The sequence below is a fragment of the Dendrobates tinctorius genome, unplaced genomic scaffold, assembly GCF_039654945.1.
Source record: "Dendrobates tinctorius isolate UK_male_01 unplaced genomic scaffold, ASM3965494v1 ptg000003l, whole genome shotgun sequence".
NCBI lineage: Eukaryota > Metazoa > Chordata > Amphibia > Anura > Dendrobatidae > Dendrobates > Dendrobates tinctorius.
This window is the reverse complement of record NW_027361671.1, coordinates 29,457,317-29,481,496: the sequence shown is the minus strand read 5'-3', so window position 1 is coordinate 29,481,496 and position 24,180 is coordinate 29,457,317. Positions and strand designations below refer to the sequence as shown.

The 24,180-nt window shown below is 46.0% G+C and overlaps 1 protein-coding gene across 1 annotated transcript in view; it reads left to right on the top strand.

The window, feature by feature from the left end:
* Positions 1-24,180, top strand: part of ERAP1 (endoplasmic reticulum aminopeptidase 1) — a 95,503-nt gene that overhangs the window by 61,358 nt on the left and 9,965 nt on the right. Inside the window, exons 9-19 of the mRNA XM_073543193.1 lie at positions 822-953; positions 3,160-3,291; positions 3,398-3,472; positions 3,601-3,758; positions 13,249-13,328; positions 14,227-14,410; positions 15,262-15,418; positions 15,493-15,677; positions 22,783-22,941; positions 23,570-23,710; positions 23,788-23,869. Of these exons, the coding sequence (XP_073399294.1) occupies positions 822-953; positions 3,160-3,291; positions 3,398-3,472; positions 3,601-3,758; positions 13,249-13,328; positions 14,227-14,410; positions 15,262-15,418; positions 15,493-15,677; positions 22,783-22,941; positions 23,570-23,710; positions 23,788-23,869 (1,485 nt within the window). The remainder of the gene's footprint in view (positions 1-821; positions 954-3,159; positions 3,292-3,397; positions 3,473-3,600; positions 3,759-13,248; positions 13,329-14,226; positions 14,411-15,261; positions 15,419-15,492; positions 15,678-22,782; positions 22,942-23,569; positions 23,711-23,787; positions 23,870-24,180) is intronic.

Here is a 24,180-nt window from a genome sequence, read left to right as displayed (position 1 = left end):
TTATTGTTGATTCTTCACCAAAAATTTACATTTAGTATGTTTATGTTTGAAGCATGATATGTGGGAAAAGTTTGAAGAGTTCCAGGGAGCCGATTACTTTCGCAAGGAACTGTAATTCTCCAGTATATGATGGGCCCCCATATGATGCTCCATATATAATGGCCCCATATGATGCTCTAGTATATGATGGCCCTAAATGATGCTCCATACATGATGAGCCTCATATAGTGCTTCAAATATTATAGAAAAAATTAAAAAAAATTAAATACTCATCTCTCCTTGCTGGCCGCTGCTTTGCTCCAGACTCCTCAGTGTCGCCATGATGTCATTGTGTCCTTTGACCTGAACGTCTCAGTCAAAAGATGCGGAAGACACCGCAGCGCAGGAACAGGAAGAGGTAAGTATCGCAAGTGTCGGGGTCCTGAGCAGACGGGGGGACCACTCACGGGCATTGACACTGGGTCCCCATAGCGCGCCGGTGTCCCTGATGGTGAGTGTGCCCCCTTACCTGCTCAGGACACTGGCACTTGTCCGGGTGTGCCGGGTGCTGACGCCAGCCCTGCAGGAGAGTTTATGATCCCAGCTTTCGTGGCCCAGGAGTCAGACCTCCGGTGATCATACATTTCTTACTTATCCTTGTGATCATACATTTCTTACTTAACCTCGAGATCATACATTTTTTACTTATCCCGATGATCATACATTTCTTACATCTCCTGTTTATGGGACAACCCCTTTAAGAGTAAAATAATGTGTTCTCTATATTGGAGGATTTCAGCTACATAGATGTAAGTTTCCACTGAGCTCTCCTTTCTCTGCAGGATGACAAATTTTTAGACAAATGTTTTAGTGCCATGGAAGTAGACGCATTGAACTCATCCCATGCCGTGTCCACCCCTGTGGAGAATCCTGAACAGATACAAGAGATGTTTGATGAGGTCTCCTATGACAAGGTAACATACTAATATTATCATTCTGAATCATTGGACTGCATCTTACACAAGCCTTTTATTACGAGGTCCACTTTTTGGATATCTAAATTAGATGACCTCACAGAGACCTATATGTATGGAGGCGACCTAATAGAAGCCGCAGTTCCTTCTAAGGCTATGTGCACATGTGCAGAATTGACGCAGATTTTATGCGTTTTTGCTGTTTTTTTCGCTGCGAAAACGCATAAAATAAGCAACCCATTGAATTCAATGGCATTCCGCACATGCTGTGCTAATGCTGCGTATTTTCGCATAATCGCATTATGGAAAAATACGCAGCATGCTCATTCTTTTTGCGGAATCGCGGGGATTCCGCACACATAGGAATGCATTGATCTGCTTACTTTCCGCATGTGGCTGTGCCCACCATCTGCAAAGTAAGCGGATCATGTGCGGATGGTACCCAGGGTCTGGAGAAGAGGAGATTCTCCTCCAGGCCGTGGGTACCATATCCCTGTTAAAAAAAGAATTAAAATAAAAAAATCGTGATATTCTCACCTTCCGGCGTCCCTGCAGCGTTCCCAGGCCTCAGCGATGCTCCCGGCAAGTCCCGTTCCAGCGATGCCTTGCGACAATGACCTGTGATGGCGTAGCGGTCTCGCGTGATGCTACGTCATCTGGTGTCATTGTCGCAAGGCATCGCTGGGAACGGGACTTGCCAGGAGCATCGCGTGGATCGGGAAGGCTGCAGGGACGCCGGAAGGTGAGAATATCACGATTTTTTATTTTTTAATTATTTTTAACATATCTTTTTACTACTGATGCTGCATAGGAAGCCTCAATAGTAAAAAGTTGGTCACACTTGTCAAACGCTATGCTACAGATCACTTGGAAAACGCTAGCATTCTGCAAGCTAATTACACTTGCAAAATGCTAGTTTTTCACGGGAATTCCGCATGCGTATTTCCCGCTGCACGGAGTTGCGGAATTGCCGCATAAATTTCCGTGGCAATTCCGCATGTGTGCACATAGCCTTAAAGTCCTACCATCCACATTTAGTTATTTTTTCCTCTGGCTCCATGTTCTTCATACTTGTCCGTGTTGCTCCTGTACTGTGCCTTAATATATATAAGCTGCCCTGGGGTATTTGGACCAGTATCAGATAATAGAACTGGTACCAGCTAATTGCATATCCCTATATGTATCACTAATGAGTACAATAAAAGGAAAAATGTGACTGTAATAGGTGAAAATTCAGCACTCGAGATAGGTGCAATAGTGAAGTTTATTATATAGAGCAATCCAGAATAGTAATAAACGTTTTGGTCAGCAATAGACCTTCGTCAGTACGCTGGGAAATAATATACATATATGCAAATCTATTATTACAAGTGATGGTTATACCATGTATGTGGAAAAACGTAACATAAGATGCATGGAAAAAGTATACAAAAAACGGAAAAAAAAAACTGAAAAAAGGCATAAAAGAACAAATTACGGATATGTTACATTATAGTAGCGTGATTTGTACAATTGCAAAAATCACATGTGGGGAAGGAAAAAGAAGAAAAACAAATACACTTGACAAATTGTCTTAAGATGCAGATGTGACAATTTGTCAACTACATTTCTTTTTTATAACATTTTTTTCCTTCCCTACACAGGATTCTTGTAACTGTATTATTCACGCTGGACTCATGTCCTGTAATATAACATATCCGTCATTTGTTTTTTATGAGCTTTTTCACTTTTTTTTATTTTTTCCATATGTCTTCTGTTGCGGTTTTCTACATACATGGTATTAATATCACTTGTAATATCACTTGTAATATTAGATTTGCATATATATATATTTCCAAGTGTACCGATGAAGGTCTATTGGTGACCCAAACGTTTATTACCATTGTGAATTTCTCTTGATAATGAGCCTCACTATTGCACCTATCTGGAGTGCCGAATTCTGGACAGGATCCTATTTGTGCACCCATGTCGGGGTGCGGTGGAGATCTTCTATGTAAGGATAGGCGAGCTGGCTCCTCAGTCCTATGCCTTATGGGCTTTCCTCTACCTCCTGGATCATCTTGTGATATTTCCATTGTAAGGCTGTCTCAGTTTAGTCTAGACTGCAAATAAAGCTATCTTCTGCACTCATGTATGGTCCACTGCTATGCCCGAGGACAGTAACCACAGAGTTTTCTGTGCATTTCTTCCATTTCCTCTTTTACAGGGTGCTTGTATTTTGAACATGTTACAAGACTACATGGGTTCTGACAGTTTTGAAGCCGGTATTATCCATTACTTACGTCGTTTCAGCTATCGCAACGCAAAGAATGACGACTTATGGGACAGTATGACGGATGTAAGTTCACAGTCTTGAGCCTTGTCACAGAAAGTATAGGTTGGGGAATAAAGTTGTTGTTGGAGGAAACACTAAAATGACTATTATTTTTGCTTCCATCCGTCAGATTTGTCCTTCAGAAGATACTGCGAGTGGTAATAAGGAAAAAGGTGGATTCTGCCGAAAAGGCCAAGAAAAGTCTGTAAGTAAAGCACATGTCCATTCTGAGTGATGACAGATTAATAGTATACATATATCTGATTCCTGAGGTTTTGGGATCCCTGGTAAATGCGGTGAATTGTCTGATAATCTTCTGTTTGTTTCTCGCAGCACTGGACAGATGACAGTATCATTGATGTGAGGTCCATGATGAACACGTGGACACTGCAGAAAGGATTCCCGTTAGTCACTGTGACTGTAAAAGGAAAGTATGTTTACGTACAACAAGAGCATTATCAGAAAGGCGCTAGAGATGCCGAGTCTGCTGGGTAAGTACCCTGTTTGCCCGTAAATAGGGTGCCCCCCGAAAGTAAGGCATGCTAGGGGGAGCACTGTGCCTGCTAATATAAGGCATACCTTGTTCTGTGCATGGGGCATGCAGTTGTGTCCTGTCCCCGCTGTCCGGTGCCCTCCGCTGCCAGCCACTGCAGCCGCGCTGTTCGCAGGAGTTGATCACAGCCTCGGAGCTGTGTGCCGATCTCAGCCCATGAGCCCTGTGCCAATCACAGCGAAGGAACCATGGGCCAGCTGACGTCATCCATAGCCTCTGATTGTTCCTGGGCTGTGATTGGCCCAGGGCTCCTGGGCTTTGATTGGCCCAGGGCTCCTGCGCTCTGATTGGCCCAGGGCTCCTGCACCACCAAAGCACTGAAAGCAGCACCGCGGAGGAAACCAGTAAGAAAGTGAAAGTGTGTGTGTGTCTGTGTATCTGTGTGTGTGTCTGTGTATGGGTGTGAGTGTGTGTGTGTGTACGGTACACACATGGGAGGCTGCAGTGGGATGTCTTATTTTTGGGGAAACAGGGTAGTGCCAAAGAATAATTAGGACACCCCTGGCCTGAACTGTCCAATCCAATGTCAATAAAGCTTTAAAAGCTGTAGTGCGCCAATACACGCTAGACTGGAACATGGCCCTATAGTCTAGATCGCCACCTGACTTATGTGCATTGAGGCCTCTAGGTCTCTCCTGATCTCCTGATAGTAGGGGCACATCTGCTGCAAGAGGTTTCAGGCTGCAGCTTACTCCACTCTCCCTATTGAAAATGCATGTATGCTCTACTGACCTGTCCACGCTTCTGTACTGTGCAAAAGGTTTAGGCTACGATCCCACAATGAGATTTTGGTGAGTTTTTGACATTGCAGATTTTCTGCACCATTTCTGCACCTATTAATTTTAATGCATTTTTATCGTGTTTTTGACGCTCTGATATTTATGTCTTATTTGTGTCGCATGTTTTAACCACTTATCGACTGCCGATACGCCTTTCAACGGCGGTAGTTAAGGGCACTTAAACCACAGCGCCGTTAATTAAAGGCGCTGTGGAAAAATTGTATAGCGCCTCCAGAGTTGGATTTTCTCCAGGGTCTCGGCTGGCGGGGGTAGCCGAGACCCCAGAGAACCGACCCCGCTTTTGCGATCGCCGTTATTAACCGTATAGCGGCGACCGCAAAAAAAAAACAGCCGTGATTTTGCATTTAGTTACTCTCTTCTCTGATGTGATCGCACATCAGAGGAGAGAGAAATAGGGTCCCCGATCCCCCTGGTACCCCCCGGTACCTCTCGGTGGTCCTCTTGCCCTCCTGCCTCCGGTGGGGTGGGCGCTGCCATCTTGGTCCGGGAAGAAAATGGCAGGGGCATGCGCAGTGCACCTTCCGAATCAGCCAGCCGGCAGATTCCATTCATTCATTCAATGTGCGACTCTTCTCACAGTGATCAAAATAAAAAAATAGTAAATAACCCCCCCTTTATCACCCCCTTAGTTAGGGAAATATAATGAAATAAAGAAAATATATTTATTTTCATTTTTCCGTTAGGGTTACGGTTAGAATTAGGGTTAGGGATAGAATTAAGGTTAGGGTTGGAATTAGGGTTAGGGTTGGAATTAGGGTTAGAATTAGGGTTGGGGTTAGGGTTGGAATTAGGGTGAGGATTAGGGTTAGGGTTGGGGTTAGGGATTAGGGTTAGGGTTAGAATTAGGGTTAGAATTAGAATTAAGGTTAGGGTTGGAATTAGGGTTAGGGTTGGAATTAGGGTTAGAATTAGGGTTGGGGTTAGGGTTGGGATTAGGGTGAGGATTAGGGTTGGGGTTGGGGTTAGGGATTAGGGTTAGGATTGGGATTAGGGTTAAGATTAGGGTTAGGGATTAGCATTAGGGTTGGGGTTAGGATTAGGGTTGGGATTAGGGTTGGAGCTAGAATTGAGGGGTTTCCACTATTGACCCACTTTGGGGGTCTAATTTCTCCTGTTACCCTTGGGAAAATAAAAAATAGTGGGCTAAAAATCGTTTTTGAGGAACAAAAATAATTTTTATTTTCACGGCTCTGCGTTATAAACTTCTGTGAAGCACTTGGGGGTTCAAAGTGCTCACCACACATCTAGATAAGCTCCTTCGGGGGTCTAGTTTCCAAAATGGGTTCTCTTGTGGGGGGTTTCTACTGTTTAGGCACATCAGGGGCTCTGCAAACACAACATGACGCCCGCAGAACATTCCATCAAAGTCTGCATTCCAAAATGGCGCTCCTTCCCTTATGAGCCCTCCCATGCGCCCAAACAGTGGTTCCCCCCACATATAGGGTATTAGCGTACTCAGGACAAATTGCACAACAACTTTTGTGGTTCAATTTCTCCTGTTAGCTATGTGAAAATAAAAAATAGCGGGCAAAAAATCATTTTTGAGAAAAAAAAAATGATTTTTTATTTTCACTGCTCTGCGTTATAAACTTCTGTGAAGCACTTGGGGGTTCAAAGTGCTCACCACACATCTAGATAAGTTCCTTAAGGGGTCTAGTTTCCTAAATGGTGTCACTTGTAGGTTTTTTCACTGTTTAGGCACATCAGGAGCTCTCCAAACGTGACATGGTGTCCAATCTCAATTCCAGCCAATTCTGCATTGAAAAACTCAAACGGTGCTCCGCCGTGCACCCAAGCAGTGGTTAACCCCCACATATGGGAAATGTGCATACTCAGTGCAACTTGCACAACAACTTTGGTGGTATAATTTCTCCTGTTACCCTTGTAAAAATAAAAATTTGTAGACGAAAAGATGATTTTTGTGGAAAAAAAATGATTTTTTATTTTCACGGTTCTACGTTATAAACTTCTGTGAAGCACTTGGAGGTTCAAAGTGCTCACCACACATCTACAAAAGTTCCTTAAGGGGTCTAGTTTCCAAAATGGGGTCATTTGTTGGGGGTTTCCACTGTTTAGGCACATCAGGGGCTCTGCAAACGCAACATGACGTCCGATCTCAATTCCAGCCAATTCTGCGTTGAAAAAGTCAAACGGTGCTCCTTTACTTGGAGCTCTCCCGTTCGCCCAAAAAGTGGTTTACCCCTACCTATGGGGTATCGGCGTATTCAGGAGAAATTGTACAACAAATTTTGTGGTTCATTTTCTCTTTTAACACTTGTGAAAATAAAAAAAATTGGCTCTGAAGTAAATTTTTTGCTAAAAAAAGTTAAATGTTATTTATTTCCTTCCACATTGTTTCAGTTCCTGTGAAGCACGTAAAGGGTTAATAAACTTGAATGTGGTTTTGAGCACCTTGAGGGGTCCAGTTTTTATAATGGTGTCATTTTTGGGTATTTTCTGTCATGTACACCCCTCAAAATGACTTTAAATATGATGAGGTCCCTAAAAAAACTTTTGTTGTAAAAAAGAGAAATCGTTGGTCAACTTTTAATCCTTATAACTTCATAACAAAAAAAAATTTGGTTCAAAAATTTTGCTGCTGTAAAGTAGACATGTGAGAAATGTTATTAAAGTAATTTATGTGACATATCTCTCTGATTTAAGGGCATAAAAATGTAAAGTTTGAAAATTGCAAAATTTTGAAAATTTTTGCCATATTTCCGTTTTTTTCATAACTAAACTCAAGTCATATCGAAGAATTTTTACCACTACCATGAAGTAAAATATGTCACAAAAAACATTCTCAGAATCAGTGGGATCTGTTAAAGCGTTCCAGAGTTATAACCCCATAAAGTGACAGTGGTCAGAGTTGTAAAAATTGGCCTGGTCATTAAGCTGCAAACTTGGTCTGTCACTAAGGGGTTAAACAAAGCCCCTTTGTTTTTGATACTTCCTAGTATTTGGCCTTGATAAAACTTTCTTGGTAGAGTCATGTGCTGATCACAGGTGTTGTTAAAGTATTTCTGCTGCAGAAAGGCACCAAAAACACTTGCATCTTTACCTTTGACTTTTCCGCATCTAATGCAAGTCTAATGCAAATTTGTACATATAACTCAGCTTACCAGCAAGACAAGTTGACATGTTATGGATTTAATACACGCACCTCAGATCAGTTTACGCTGAGTAAAACAGAAGCACAGTGGGCAAGAGATGTCTATAAATCCCACCCACTTTGTTGGACCTGTAAGATGCTGCATTTTTGACACAGCGAAAATACACAGCATGAAAAACTCACTGTGGGCACACAGCCTTAAGCAGGTGAGGAAATAATACTACAACATAAGCATACTTTCCTAAATGGAAGGGTTAAAGGGAATCTATCACCAGGTTTTTGCTATGTTATTTGAGAGCTGCCTCACGTAGGGACAGAGACCCTGATTACAGTGACATGTCACTTACTGTGCTGCTTGGTGGTTTTGATAAAATCACTGTTTCCTTTTCTGCTGGTCTTTCTGTTCTCTGAATAACCCCACTCACACCTCCGATTTGCCGGTTTCTGTGTACACTGCGAAAATCTGCCAAAAAGTGGTGGGGGTGGGATTAAATAAAGCAGGGGGACTACATGACACCAGACAACTAGTCCTTTAAGGGTATGTTTCCACGTTGTGTGTATGCAGCGCTTTGGATGCAGCTCTGTCCAAAACACTGCCGGCTTTTGTACGCGCGGTGATTCCACATGTGTTCATTGAACCAAGGGGAATCACCGCATCCTATACCTTAGACTGTGTTATTTATCTTGTGGAGACTGAGCATCTCCGCAAGATAAATAGACATGCAGCGGTCTATAAAGACGCGTCACATGTCCGGTTACGCAGGTCTGCCACCTGCATCTTTGAACACATAGTGGAGATGGGATTTCATAAAGTCCCCTCCACTATGCTGTAACATCTGGACGCTGCGGCTGTACGCAGCGTCCAATCCGCAGCGTTTCCTGACCGTGGAAACACACCCTAAGGATAATATTGTGCTGATAAAACACTGATTTTATTGCAACAACAGCCTCATAAGTCACACATCGCTATAATCGGGGTCTATGCCCCTACATCTTAATACTCTCAAATTAAATAGCAAGAGCCTGCTGACAGTTTCTTTTTTAATGTTTTTTTAATCAAATAACAAAACGCAAAGTGAATACACAAAAGAGAAATTTAAATCAAATCAGTAATTGGTGTTACCACCTAGTGATGAGTGAGCACGCTCGTGTACTAATCGAGTATTTTCGGCGTGCTCAAAAAACACACTCGAGTCACTGTGGCTGTTTGACAGCCACAATGTCAGGAACACTGCACTGAACTTGCTCACTGAGCCAGTGCGCGTGTCCTGAGTAAAGCGAACAGTGCTCAAAGATACCTGTGGAGCGGGCAGCAGCTGAGTAGATGCGTACTTCAGAGCGGCAGGACCTGAAGCATCTGACTGCTAGGGGCGTGGCCTAAACTCCAGAGAGCTAGGAGCTGCAAGAGAACTACTACCGTGTTTCCCCGAATATAAGACAGTGTCTTACATTCTTTTGACCCCCAAAAGTCCCACTATGTCTTACTTTCGGGGTATGTCTTATATTAGAAAAAAAAAATGACGATTTTTGTTTTAACCAAAAAATAACATTTATTAACAAGCTGAACAGTGTGGTGTTCACCACAAAACAGTTTTATTAAACCAAGTGCCCAAGAAAGTGCCAAGAATGTCTTGTTACAACCGTATCATGACGGTATTTCCATGTATAACATGTAAAACATTTAAAACAATGAAAAACGGTAACAATGAACAGTCTGAATAAGTTATACTGGAAGATAAAACAAGATTTATTCGATGACAACCATGTCATCATCTTCAGGAACATCATCGTAAACATCCACACTCTGAGGTTCCTGTGGATTTTCTTGGGACTCTCGGGAATCCATTTCCGCCTGAATCATTGGCCCATATCTCTCATGGGTAGCAATGGCACTGTCCTGAAATGAGCAGGCCTTGTCCAGGTAGCCAGCTCGCAGTGCATTTTCAATGCAGGTGTCACTGATCTTATCCCATGAATTCTTCACCCAGTTCACAATCTCAGGCAGTTTTGGCTTAACAAAGTTCCCACATACGTTCCTCTCCATACGGTTTTCAATGTAGTCATTGATTTCCGCACGCAGATTGTCCTTGAAGGGCTTGTTTATGGCGATATCCAGAGTCTGGAGATAAGCCGTCATCCCTGCCGGAATCATGATCTGGTCGATACGTCGCTCATGAAGGAAGTTTTTCATGTCTTTAGCCCGGTGTGTGCTGGCTGCATCCCAGATCAGCATCCCTCTTTTGCTCCCTCGCATAACAAGCGGCAGCATTAAATCAAGCCACTTCCTTATAACTGCTTGTGTGGCCCAGGCTTTTTCCGTTTCCAGCACATAAATACCAGAAACCCGCTCTATCTTGTCCTTCTTGCCCTTTGAAATCAGCAAAGGTGTGACTTTAGTGCCATCCAGACAAATCGCCAAAATGCAGGTGACACGTGCACTTTCATAAGCGGTGGAGGGAACGTACACTGAGGAGGCACCTCGTTGATCAACGGTGGTTTGAGCTGCTTGGCCCATGAACACAGCAGTTTCATCCATGGCGATCATGTGGCAAAGATTGTATTTGGAGAAGTCAGTGTCATCCACAAACTTCTTGTAGGCAAATGCACGTTTCACAATCTCTGCATCTTCCAGCCTAAAGAGGGTCGTGGATCTTCTCAGAGACAGGTCATTGCGTTCCATGAAGTTATCCACCCAGTGCTGTGACGCCTTGAATTGTTCAGGGGTAATGTCAAACTGTGGTGCCACAGCAAGGGCATACTCCTGAATCTGAGCCCTGGTCACCACCAATGTCCTCGCTCTCCTGTCAGCAACCCACTCACACACCAGGCTTTCCAGCTCGGGATACATTGGCTGCCGACCACATCCAACCTTACGCCTTTTAGCCATTCCACTCTCCGCTTTCTCACTCAGGTTAGTGTATTCTGCACGCCATTTTTGGAACAGTCGGTGATCCAACATCTTCTCCTTGCAGAACTCCACTACATTTTTGCCCCAAGATTCTTCAACCATGGCTTTTTTATACTCCACAGAGTAGCTCTTCCTTTTACTCGGACCGGAACCACTCATGTCTGGGGGCAAAAATATAGCGTATAAGCATTGCTTATGGTTCCGTATCACAGTCACCCATACAGTCCCATACAGTATCCCACAGCAGCCTGCCATACAGAAGGGTTGCTGCCATTACAGTACGGTATCTCACAGCCTGCCATTGTACAGTATCCCACAGCCTGCCATTATTGTACAGTATCCCACAGCCTGCCATTGTACAGTATCCCACAGCCTGCCATTGTACAGTATCCCACAGCCTGCCATTGTACAGTATCCCACAGCCTGCCATTGTACAGTATCCCACAGCCTGCCATTACGGTATGGTACAGTATCCCACAGCCATTGCTTACCGGATGGCGATTCCTCTGCGGTGCGGGACAGGGCAGGGCAGGCTTCTTCTTCCTCGTGCAGGGGGACACTGGCCAATGAGCGGTGACGTCAGGGCGGCGGCCGGCGGGCGGGCTCACAGAAGCCGCTGGGCCAATCAGAGAGGCCCTGACTTCTGCCCGGGGGACACAGGGGGACACAGGCACCGGTACCGGTATGTTAAACCTAATGCATTTTACCGGTACCGCACAACGTCTTACTTTCGGGGCACCGCTGATCCGCTATGTCTTATAAACGGGGGATGTCTTACATTAGGCATCCCCCATTATTCCCCTAGTACGTCTTACATTCGGGGGTGTCTTATATTCGGGGAAAGACGGTAGCAGGGTAACTGCGAGACAAAGTTACCAAGGGGCATAGACAGGGAGGATAGTCAGGACTTAGCCAAAGAGTCATACACAGAGATAGCTGCAAGGTACAAGAGGGGCGAGCAGAGAGTAGTCAGATAACAGGCAACGAGTCTCTACACAGAGAGGATAACGCAGTACAAAATCAACAGGCAAACTCACAACGGGAAACAGAACTGGGTCAGAACCAAATAAACAAGCTATAGCAGCAAACAGGCACACAGGGGTCACCACACTCGGCCAAAGGCAAAAGTATAACTGGCAGGGATTTAAGAAGCTCTCCCAGAACCAGAAAGAGGCCACAATCATTAACCCCAGGTGTGCAGGTCAAAACCTGCACCGAGCTCCAGACATTATCCCCAGGTGTGCAACTCAAAAACCTGCACTGGGATCATGACACACAATACATGCAGGGATTGCCTGTTAGGGTATCCCCACATGTGTTGTGGCTGTTGAACAGCCGTGAGACTTGTAGCCACGGGGACTTGAGCATTTCTTTCGAGAATGCCGAAATACTCGATTAGGACACGAGCGTACTCGTACAACACCTTATCTAAGCATTCTCACTCTTCACTATTACTACCCTTTGTCTTCAGAACAGTGTTAGCTCTTCTAATAAATTTTATAATAATAAATTTTATTTGTATAGCGCCGACATATTCCGCAGCACTTTCCATTTCAGAAGGGATTTGTACAGACAATAGACATTACAGCATAGCAATAATGACATAGATCATAACAGATACCAAGAGGAATGAGGGCCCTGCTCGCAGGCTTACACTCTATGAGGAAAGAGGGAGACACGAAAGGTGGGTGGTAACAATTGACCTGACTGTTTGGACCAGCCATAATGTTAAGTGTGTAACAGTACAGACACAGAGGGCAATTCTAGACACACTTGAAGGACCTCGGCAGGGAGGTTGTTACAAACATCTTTAGAAGCTAGCCACCGATCTGTGGATGTAGGCTTATGCAAGTCCTTCTATCTCTTCATGTAATGCCGGACAGAAACAATGATGTTGGGGATCTGGGCTACGTGGGGCCGGATTGTCACTGTCAGGACTCCATGTTCTTAACAATAAAAATATTTTTTCATGACATTGGCAGTATGTTTGGGGTCAGTCTCCTGCAGCAGAATACATGTAATAGTTCTCTCTATTTCTCAGCATTGGTGACACCGTTAATCCTGACCATATTCACAACTTCATTTGCTGAAGTTTAAACTTTCAAAGAGCATCCACCAAGCTTCTCTATTTCCCGCAGACTCTCATTATACCGCTCTCTAGCCTTTCAGCCAACAAACAGACACATTTTTCACATTTTGACTTGACAGTCCAGATCACCTGCTTCCATTTTTCTGCACCCTGTTTCTTTCACATGTTTGTGTGCATTCGAGTCACTTGGCCTTGCTTCCATGTTGAAGGTTTGGCTTTTTGGCTTCACTTTCTCCATGAAGACAACTTCTGGCTTGACTTCTTAGAGCACTAGATAGTTGTATCTTGGTCCCTTCTGAGCTGATGCCTCTGCTGGACATCTTCCACGTTTGAAGGTAAGTAAGCAAGATGTATCTTTCATCTGCTGCACTAAGTTTGTGCGATCACTGGCAAATATTGGACCATGTTTACACCGTCCAATCTTGAATTCAATTGTTATGAAGTTACCATATATAATTAGGTTATTTCTGTTTGTTATATACTTATTCATCTTTACAGAATATTATTTCTATATTGTAGGTTGTTATGGCATATCCCTTTGACATACATCACCAGTAAATCCAATACAGTCCAAAGATTTTTGCTAAAAACTAAGAAAGGTATGTACAGTAACAGATGGGACTATACAGTCAATTGGAATGACAACAGGATGGTGATTCCAGGGCTCCCTCCGTTTTAATAAATTTGCATAATTGTCATCGCCTTTTGCATATTCATTTCTGATGTATATGTGCTTGACTAGTAGGCGTGTGGATGTGAATTCTCTGTACTTACAGCAATAAAAGTTACGTATTCTGAAAGGGCTGCCCGAGGCCTATTTCAGGATACTATTAGTATAGTACTAAAAAAAATCACCTGACAGTTTCCCTTTAATCGGAATTGGTCACCATTTTTTGCTACTCTATCTGAGAGAAGATGGATGTAGAAACAGAGATCCTGATTCCAGCAATGTATCATTTTCTGGGCTGCTTGCTGCAGTTTTTGTAACATTACTGTTTTATGTGCAGATCAGCCAGTTCTCTGAATGCTGACCTTTGTAAAACCCCGCCCACACCACTGATTGGCAGCTGTGTACACTGTGCATAGGCAGAAACCTGCCAATCAGTGGTGGAGTTTGTTTGATGAATATGGAGGACTACCTAGCAGGTTTACTAGTCCTCTAGTGATAATCTATTGCTGATAAAACAGTGATTTTATTTAGAACTACAGCAAGCAGCCCAGTAAGTGACACATTTTTGTAATCAGGTGTTCTGTCTTTACATTGGCTGCTCTCGGACTACGTGGCACAAAATTGGTGACAGACTCTTTTTAATTAGACAAACAAACAAAACCCTTACATTTGTGATAACAGGGGTCATTTCCACATAACTCTAGTAATCAGCTGTCCAATTTCCAGATCAGTTCCAGTGATCAAAACTTCCACATAGTAAAAGCCCTTTAATAGCACACATAAAGAATACAAAGGTTTACCCTGATATTCAGATTGTTTGCTTCTAGATATGCTGGTCCTGCCAGAAGAGGTGGAGTGGATCAAGTTCAATGTGGGAATGAATGGTTACTACATCGTCCACTATGAAGATGACGGCTGGGATCCTCTGATAAAACTATTGAAGGAGAATCACACGGCAATTAGCAGCAATGACCGGGCCAGTCTCATTAACAATGCCTTCCAACTTGTGAGGTAAGCAGCTCTCTGGAAGATCACAGTATCTCCTCCGAGCTTTATACCAAGTTCACCATAGCAGCAGCTTTGACGTCTACTGCAGACGGACGGATATTTCTCCTTTTTCATGGTGGGGGGTGTCTTCTAAAAGCAAGGATCTCCCTAAATAACTTTCTACAGAAAAAAACGGTATTACTATACAATAACATATATATGTATATTCAGCGCAGCCAATAATAAGCTAAATATACCACTAGGATCATCATTGTATTCAGAAGAATAATTATGGATTTTAGGGTTCCACATAAATTGACTTTTACAAGTTGCTCAAAGCAGTGGTAAAATGTATCATATAATAGCAATATACACTTTGAGGGCCCCCTGGGGAAGCCCACATGAAACGTGCGTCGGGGCTGTGAATCCTGAGTCACATAGGGATCTATATGGGCTAGAATAAATCCTGAATTGATTAGTCTCTAAATATGCCCTTTAAGGGATTGCTTTAATATATAAAATTTCATTATAATTATTAATAGTTCTGACAGGCTACTTGACCCCTTAAAGACGTATTTGTACATTTACAGTTTTCTATAGACTTGTATCAGATATACCCAGGAACATTATTCCCCCTATCCTGACACCATTATGTGTTGACCTTAGACTCTTATTACCCGAGTCCTTTGTCATTAATCTTTGTGTTTTTGAACTAATATTTATTCTTGCTTATGTTTAAAAAATAATGTATGATGAAATAAAGAAATCCTTGTACTTTTTATAGACTATTTTGACTCCATGTTTCTCAGTTTCCAATCTCTTATATAGGAGTGCTCTGTTGGCTAATTATACCATTCTTGTTTCCTTTGGCTCAGCATTGGTCGTCTGCCCATTGATAAAGCTCTTAGCTTAACAATGTACCTGACAAAGGAAGATCGCATTATGCCAGTTTTCCAAGGAATGGATGAACTGGTCCCTATATACAAATTAATGGAAAAGAGAGACATGAAAGTGATTGAAGACCAGATGAAGGTAAGACTAGATGAATCATTGAGCAGTGACATGCCCGCTGTACCTTGCTACATTGTCCCCTTTGCTGTCCACAGGCTTATATTGTAAATCTCCTCCGCAATCTCATAGATGCCCAGACATGGACGGATGATGGCACGGTGTCTGAGCGGATGCTCCGCAGTTCTCTTCTGGTGTTTGCTTGTTTCCGTAAATACCAGCCATGCGTTCAGAAGGCCCAGGAATACTTTAAGAACTGGAAGGAGTCTAACGGTTCACTGAGGTTTCTGCAGTGTTTAAGATCATTTAAGCCACTTTGTACACATGCGTTTTTAGACGATGTGATCATTAGATTATAGCTGTAAGGAACAGCGTTAGGCTCTCTTCACACGTCCATTTTTAAGGACCGCAAATACGGACACACGCATACCCATTGTATTCAATGGTGGGGTGCACATGTCAGTTATTTCATACGGTCCCTGTGTCCATATGAAAACCCCCCAGACATGTCCCTTTTTTATGCACCACGGACGAAATGCATGCCGCACATGTGCACATGACACACAGATAGCATCCATGAAAGTTGCGGGCTGATATTAATAGTCTAAGATGGGGCCATGGATATTGGCCGCCTCCCAGACTAAGAACATTAGCCCTCAGCCGCCCTAGCAATGGCGCAGCCATTAGATGCGCCAAATCTGGTGCTTAGCCTCTGCTCTTCCCACTTGCCCTAGTGCAGTGGCAAGTGGGGTAATAGTTGTAATGTTGATATCAGCTGTTTTATGTTCGCTGACATCAAACTCAGGGGGTAGCAATGGAGAGCTGACATCAAGCCCACAACTATTACTCCTATAATAACTAGTAAAGGCTAAGCAAGCAGTTGTGAGCTGAGATTAATAGGCTGGGAACCTTTATGGTTATTGGACCCTTCCCAGAATGTTAACATTCATTAGCCTACAGCTGTCAGCTTTCCCCTAGCTGGTTAGGAAAATGAAGGGTGACCCCATGCCTTTTATTTATTTTATTTATTTAAACAATAACTACAAGTACAGAAAAACAAGCATGCAAATCACTGATTAGAAATCACACTGACTATTTAACCATCTATGATGTTCCTCATCGCTTTTTATCTCTACCATTGAACATCTTTAATACCGTACATAAAGTGGGATTTATTATTTCCCTCTTGTCGGGCAGGGCTTTGAAGTGGGCCACACCGCTGTGGGAGCGTGGTGATCATGTGGTGCAGAGTGTCTCGCGGTTCTTGGACACTCTGAAGCAGGTCTTCCTGGGGCCACGAGTCACCCATGATACCGCGCTCCGGCTGCTGGCATTATCACAGGGCTCGTCCATGGTCAACCACTTTGCCATCCAGTTCCAGACGCTGGCCACAGAGTTAGAGTGGCCAGATAAGGTCCTCATTCCGGCATTCTTGAGAGGTTTGACTGGCCATGTGAAGGATGTTCTGGCCACCAGGGAGATTCCTGCTACACTGGAGGAGCTTATCACTGTCTCCACCCGTATTGATCTTCGCTTCGCCGAGCGAAGGTTGGAGCGGGCCCAGTCTAGGCAGAGGTTTAGGTTGGCACCTAGCTTTGCTAAACCTCTGGAATCTTCCGATCGGGCGTCCGAGGCTTCCCGTGAGGGATCCAGGCCCCGGTCCGCTCGAGCTCCTGTGAGCTGTCATGTTTGCCGGCAGTCCGGTCACCTTGCCAACCGGTGCCCACAGCAGCTGGGAGAACGCTCGCGCCTAGTGGCCGTAGGAGGCGGCGCACTAGAATCAGCGGCGTTTTCCTCCAAGCTGTCCTTTAAGGGGACACTTGAGGTTGATTCTTCCACTCTGGCGGTGGAGGTTTGCGTGGATTCCGGGGCAGAGGACAATTTTATGTCGTCAGCCTTCGCTCAACGGCACGCTATACTCCTGGTTATGATGTCTACACCAGTCACCGTCAGAGTGGTGAACGGCGCCACTCTCCCCTCACAGATAACCCACCAGACCGCCCCCTTGTTACTCTCAGTGGCTCCATCTCATCGGGAGACGATATCCCTCCTCGTCATGCCCGAGGGTATTGACCAGGTACTTCTAGGGGTCCCCTGGTTGCGGTACCTCTCCCCTATATAGAGTGGTCCTCAGGGAGGATTATTGGGTGGAGTAAATCATGTGAGGGTAGATGTCTGAGGGAGTGCGTTCAGGTTGCCTCCACCGAGGTTCCCGCAGATCTCTTCTCGCTCCCCAAACACTATCGACAGTATGCAGACGTGTTCTCCAAAAAGGCGGTGGAGACCCTTCCACCGCATCGCCCCTATGACTGTCCTATTGACCTCTTGCCTGGTGCTGAGCCTCCCCAGGGTCGAGTCTATGCCCTATCTCTCCCAGAGACAGAGGCCATGTCTCAATACATCAGGGAGACTCTGGCAAGAGGATTCATTAGAAAGTCAGTGTCACCAGCGGGGGCGGGATTCTTCTTCGTCCAGAAGAAGAGTGGGGAACTACGTCCTTGCATTGATTACAGGGGTCTTAACGCCATCACCGTTAAGAATAAGTATCCTCTGCCCCTGATATCAGAGCTGTTTGACAGGCTACGGGAAGCGAGGGTGTTTTCCAAACTTGATCTGCGGGGGGCTTTACAGCCTGATTCGCATCCGTGATGGGGACGAATGGAAGACGGCATTTAACACCAGGGATGGGCATTATGAATACCTGGTGATGCCCTTCGGCCTCTGTAATGCCCCGGACGTCTTCCAAGACTTTGTAAACGATATCTTCCGGGATATGCTTACGACCTCGGTTGTAGTCTATCTTGATGATATTCTCATCTACTCACCAGATATTGACTCCCACCGGAGAGATGTTTGCAAAGTTTTCGATCGCCTGCGGGCAAACTCCCTCTATGCCAAGTTGGAGAAGTGTGTGTTTGAGCAGGAGTCCTTGCCTTTCCTGGGCTATATCATCTCCGCCCAGGGATTGGCCATGGATCCTGCCAAGCTACAGGCAGTGATGGATTGGCAGGAACCTCATTCTCTCAAAGCGGTGCAGCGCTTTATGGGGTTCATAAATTACTATCGCCAATTCATCCCCCACTTCTCGACTTTGGTAGCACCCTTGGTAGCCCTCACCAAGAAGGGTGCAAACCCCAAAGTTGTGGTCGAAACCGGTCTCCAAGGCCTTCTCCTCCATTAAGTCCCATTTCGCTAGCGCGCCCATTCTACATCGCCCCAATGTAGATAAGCCCTTCATTCTGGAAGTGGATGCCTCTTCCGTCGGTGCTGGAGCGGTCCTGTTTCAGAAGGACACGCAAGGTCGGAAGCACCCATTCTTCTTTTTCTCCAAGACCTTCACACCGGCGGAGAGGAATTATGCCATCGGGGATAGGGAGTTGCTAGCGATGAAGTTGGCCTTCTCGGAGTGGAGACACCTCCTGGAGGGGGCTCGCCATCCTTTCCAGGTGTTCACCGACCACAAAAACTCGGTGTATTTACAAACAGCCCAGTGGCTAAATTCTCGCCAGGCCAGATGGTCTTTGTTCTTTTCCCGGTTCCACTTCACCCTCCATTTTCTCTCCGGGGAGAAGAACGTCCGGGCCGATGCTCTCTCCTGCTCCGTGGTGTCATTGGAGGAGGAGGCGCCTCGGCTGATCGTCCCATCCGAGAGCCTGAGGACTGTGGCTCTGGTTGCCCTTGAGTCAGTACCTCTGGGCAAGACATTTGTCCCTGCCCGTCTGCGACCGGAGGGCCTCTCTTGGGCTCATTCGTCCAGGGTGGGTGGACATTTCGGGATAAAACGGACCTCTGAGCTTCTGGCGAGGACGTACTGGTGGCCGCATATGGCCCGTGACGTCAGGGACTATATTCAGGCATGCGTCTCTTGCGCCCAGAATAGGTCCTCTCAGCAGTGGCCCGCTGGGCTTCTTTTTCCTCTGCCAATAGCGGACAGGCCCTGGGAGATGGACGGTATGGACTTTTTGGTGGGGCTACCCAAGTCCAGTGGCAGCACGGTCATTTGAGTTGTCACCGACCATTTCTCTAAGATGGTGCACCTAGTACCTCTCTCCCAGTTACCTTCTGCGCGGGGCCTGGCAGTGTTGTTCATTAAGCACGTTTTCCGCCTGCATGGCATGCCGGACAAGATTGTCAGTGACCGGGGTCCTCAGTTTGTGTCCTGGTTTTGGAGAGAGCTTTGTTCCCTGCTCAGCATTGAGCTGAATCTCTCCTCGGCCTACCATCCCGAGACGAACGGGTTGGTAGAGAGAGCCAACCAGACCCTGATCACATATCTTCGATATTTTGTCTCGGCCAGGCAGGACGACTGGGCATCCTTGCTGCCATGGGCAGAGTTCGCTTTGAACAATGCTGTGGCCGACTTCACCGGTCAGACCCCATTCCTCTTAAATTACGGCCAGCATCCGCGCGACCCTGTGCCCATGCCCGTGTCATCCACTGACTCCAGGGTGGCAGACTGGGCGGTGGAGGCACGTGACATTTGGGATCGCAAACAGGATGCTGTCCGGGCTTCCAAGGAGAGAATGAGGACCTCCGCTGATGCACACCGGCGCCCTGCTCAGACTTTTGCCCCTGGCAACTTGGTGTGGCTCTCCGCCCGAAACATTAGGCTGCGGGTAAAGTCCGCTAAGTTCGCACCGCGCTACATTGGCCCCTTCAAGGTCCTCGAGCAGATCAGCTCTGTGGTCTACCATCTGACCCTTCCACCACACTTGGCTATCTCTGATACATTCCACGTGTCCCTCCTTAAGCCTGTTCACTTGTCCCGGTTCTCCGAGTCATCTGCCGGGACATCAGACTTGTCTTCGGACGAGTTTGAGGTCAATGCCATCGTGGGATGCAAAGTGATGTGGGGCAAAAAGTTTTATTTGGTGGATTAGAAGGGTCATTGTCCAGAGGCTCGGACCTGGGAGCCAGTGGAGAACATCCACGCTCCGCTCCTCATTGCGGCGTTTGAGCGTAGTAAAGCTCAGAGGGAATGGGGCCCTAGGAGGGGGGGTAATGTTAGGCGTCGGCTTCCTGCTACTGCACAGCAGGAATCCAGAGCCTTGTCCCCCAGCGGTCTCCCATTCTTTTTCGGCCGCAGCGGAGCCTGCTCAGCAGATTCATCGGTCCCGGCGCTCTGCCCAGGCCAACTCCGTGGGTTTGCTTGCTGCTGCTACCTCTGGCACAGCTATGACAATGCATGCTGCTCAGCAGCGAGATTCTCCAGGGACTAAGTCCTCATGTCGGGCCACAGAGTATGCCCGTGGAGTGATCTCCCATTGGAGATCGAGGGTCACGTGCTCAGGTCCTGCTCGTGTTCGGATTGGCCCATCCGAGAAGCCAGGAAGGTCCCGGACGCCCGTGGCTATAAAAGGTTCACACATTGTACACATTGAGGTTAACCCCGTGTGTCCCGTTATTATACCGCCATATAGCGTCCGCCATTACCGAGCTGCAGTTAACACCTCTGCACGGTGGACCCCGGGCTGCGAACGCAACTAAATACCATCTTTATTATTTGGTGCGTTCCGCCAGCCTGTAACACATACCCTGCATTACATATGGAGGGCAGATAGGGGGGTGACAGACCCCACACTGCACATGGAGGGCAGGTAGGGGGTGACAGACCACACACTACACATGGAGGACAGGCATAGAGTGACAGACCCCGCAGTATACATGGAGGGCAGATAGGGGGTGACAGACTGTGCACTACACATGGAGGACAGGTAGAGAGTGACAGACCCCATATTACACATGTAGGACAGGAAGAGAGTGACAGACCCCGCACTACACATGGAGAACAGGAAGAGAGTGACAGACCCCTCTCTAAACATGGAGGACAGGTAGAGAGTGACAGACACTACACAACACATGGAGAACAGGTAGGAAGTGACAGACACTACACTACACATGGAGGGCAGGTAAAGAGTGACAGTCCCCGCACTACACATGGAGGGCAGATAGGGGGTGACAGACCCCACACTACACATGGAGGACAGATAGGGGGAGACAGACCCCACTCTACACATGGAGGACAAATAGGGGGTGACAGACCACACAATACACATGGAGGACAGGTAGAGACAGATCCCGCACTACACATGGAGGGCAGGTAGAGCGTGACAGACCCCGCACTACACATAGGAGGACAGGCAGAGCGTGACAGACCCCTCACTACATATGGTGGTCAGGTAGAGAGTGACAGACCCCGCACTACACATGGAGGGCAGATAGGGGGTGACAGACTCTGCACTACACATGGAGGGCAGATAGGGGGTGACAGACTCCACACTACACATGGATGGCAGATAGGGAGTGCCAAACCCCACACTACACATGGAGGGCAGGTAGAGAGTGTCAGACCCCGCTCTACACTTGGAGGACAGGCAAAGAGTGACAGACCCTGCACTACACATGCAGGACAGGCAGAGAGTGACAGACCCCACACTACACATGGAGGGCAGATAGGGGGTGACAGACCCCCGGGCTACACACTGCAGGCCATGATACTTGGTGTTGAAGAGAATAACCCATATTATCATACCAGTATATGAAAATAGAACATGTATAATATTAACTAGATGTGTGGGGCCGTAACATCACAATGGGGGCAGTTTTGTGGCGCTGGGGGTGGTGACCCACCCATCTCTGTGCAGTCACAACCGTCAGGAAAGACGGTGTTTTGCGGCCTGTGCTGGAGATGGTGTGCGGCACCACCAGAGGGTGGCCGCACCCAATCTCCAGCACAGGCCTCAAGCCGCGGTCTTTTCTGCCGGCTGTGACTGCATGGAGGTGGGTGGGTAGGCAGCAGCGGGATCCGGCGCTTGTAGTCAGGCGGTGGGTCCTGACGGGGGTCCGGCGGCGGCATACCTCTCATTACTTCCCCCTCATTACACCCTCTCATTACACCCCCTTATTACACCCTCTCATTATACCCCCTTCGTTACACCCCTTTCACAGCCTCGTGATCTCAGCGGCGGCCTGGATCCGAGCGGCAGGTAGGATCCGAGCGTCGGCTGGGATCCAAGCAGCAGCCGGGATCCCAGCGGCGGTCGCTATTGCAGCAGCATTCGGGATCGCAGAGGCAGCCTGGATCCAAGAGCCAGCTGTGATCCCAGCGGCGGTCGGGATTGCAGCGGTGGCCTGGATCTGAGCGGCATCACTTGGGTGTTCCAAAATGGCGGTCGGCGTACTTAAGGTGCGGCGCGGTGGATTGTGGGATTCGGGGACATCCAGACGGAAGTGGATGACGGACAATTTAAGGCAATTATATATATAGATTCTCTTGCGGGCTGTTTAGAATTAGATGCTGCCAGTATAACGGGTATAAACCAGTCTACAAATACTTGCTTTACAGGGATACTTTCTCTGGTGACCTGACCCGGTTTCTATTTTCCCAGTTTGCCACGTGACGTAGTCTTGGCGGTGTACGCTGTGGGCGCTCAGACATCTGAAGGTTGGGACTATTTGTTTGAAAAATATAAAACTGCTGCAACTGGTGAGATGCACCTGATCGAGTACGCGCTGACTATGACTCAGGACCGCGACAAGCTGCAGTGGTAATAATGCAATTTTTATTGTCTGATACTGATAGATCAATTCATATTTTACATTTAATTGTAAATGGGATTTCCCATGAATATTTTATCTAGTTTTCTGTTCGGCAAACAATCTGCAATCAGATCACCAACAGAACATTAATGAAAGGTCAAATCAGTATAAATAAATGTATTTGTTAGGACCCCTTCACATAGCATTGCTTTAATTATTTATGGATTGCATAATTATATTTTCACTTCAGTGATATCTAGATCGCAATTATTATTACCTTTAATGACTTAAAACACTAGATATGATTGGAACAATTTTAAGTTCAAGTTTTGCCTATGTCATTATTATGCGGTAGTACAAACATCAACGTCCTAATGTACAGTATTAAGTAATATCCAAGGTGGATTAATGCTGGTGGAGAAGACACATGCAAGATATTTGACAACTTACAGATATACATGTAAAGGATGAAATATTTTTTGACCTGTCAGTAAATCATTGCATAAAACTGTTCTATGACCTGTCCCATCAACATGACATAAAAGGCATTTTTGGGAAATCCCTTTTGTATTGGCTTAAAATTTGTGTTGCCTGATCCGTGTGGTGTTAACGTAAATGGTTATCCATCTTGCCTAGGCTCATGGAGGAGGCTTTGAAAGGAGACCTTGTAAAAACTCAAGAACTTCCGCACATTGTTGTCTCTGTGAGCAGAAACCAAGTTGGACACATGTTGGCGTGGAAGTTTCTGAAGACTAACTGGCGTCAACTCACTCAAAAGTATGCACGTTCCTCATGTGCGTTTGTCACTCACATTTCCGGTGAGCTCTCTTAATTGAGCTTTACATATGTTCTAGGTTTGAGTTGGGATCCCGCACAATTGGTGACATGGTTGTTGGTGTAACAAAACTGCTTTCTACAAGAGAGTGGCTGGAAGAGGTAAAAAAAAATATATTTTTTTTTATTACATTTTTACTGTTAAATAATAGTAATAATCTTCAGGCATCAAATGTTCTAGAGGGAGAGAAACTAGGAGAGCCACTTGTAGGGAAGGTTCTGGGTGTACTTACTTGTAGATTACAGACTACATAGAAGCGGATGATTGACCTTGCATGCTGTTAAAGGGTAACTGTGCTTTTAGGAAACTTTTCAGAATAAGGTGACCTGTGTGTATATATGGGGAACATATACCATCTCTGGTCATTAAGTGAATTATACCCTCAATGCTTTTTCTGTAACCTTCCAATCCA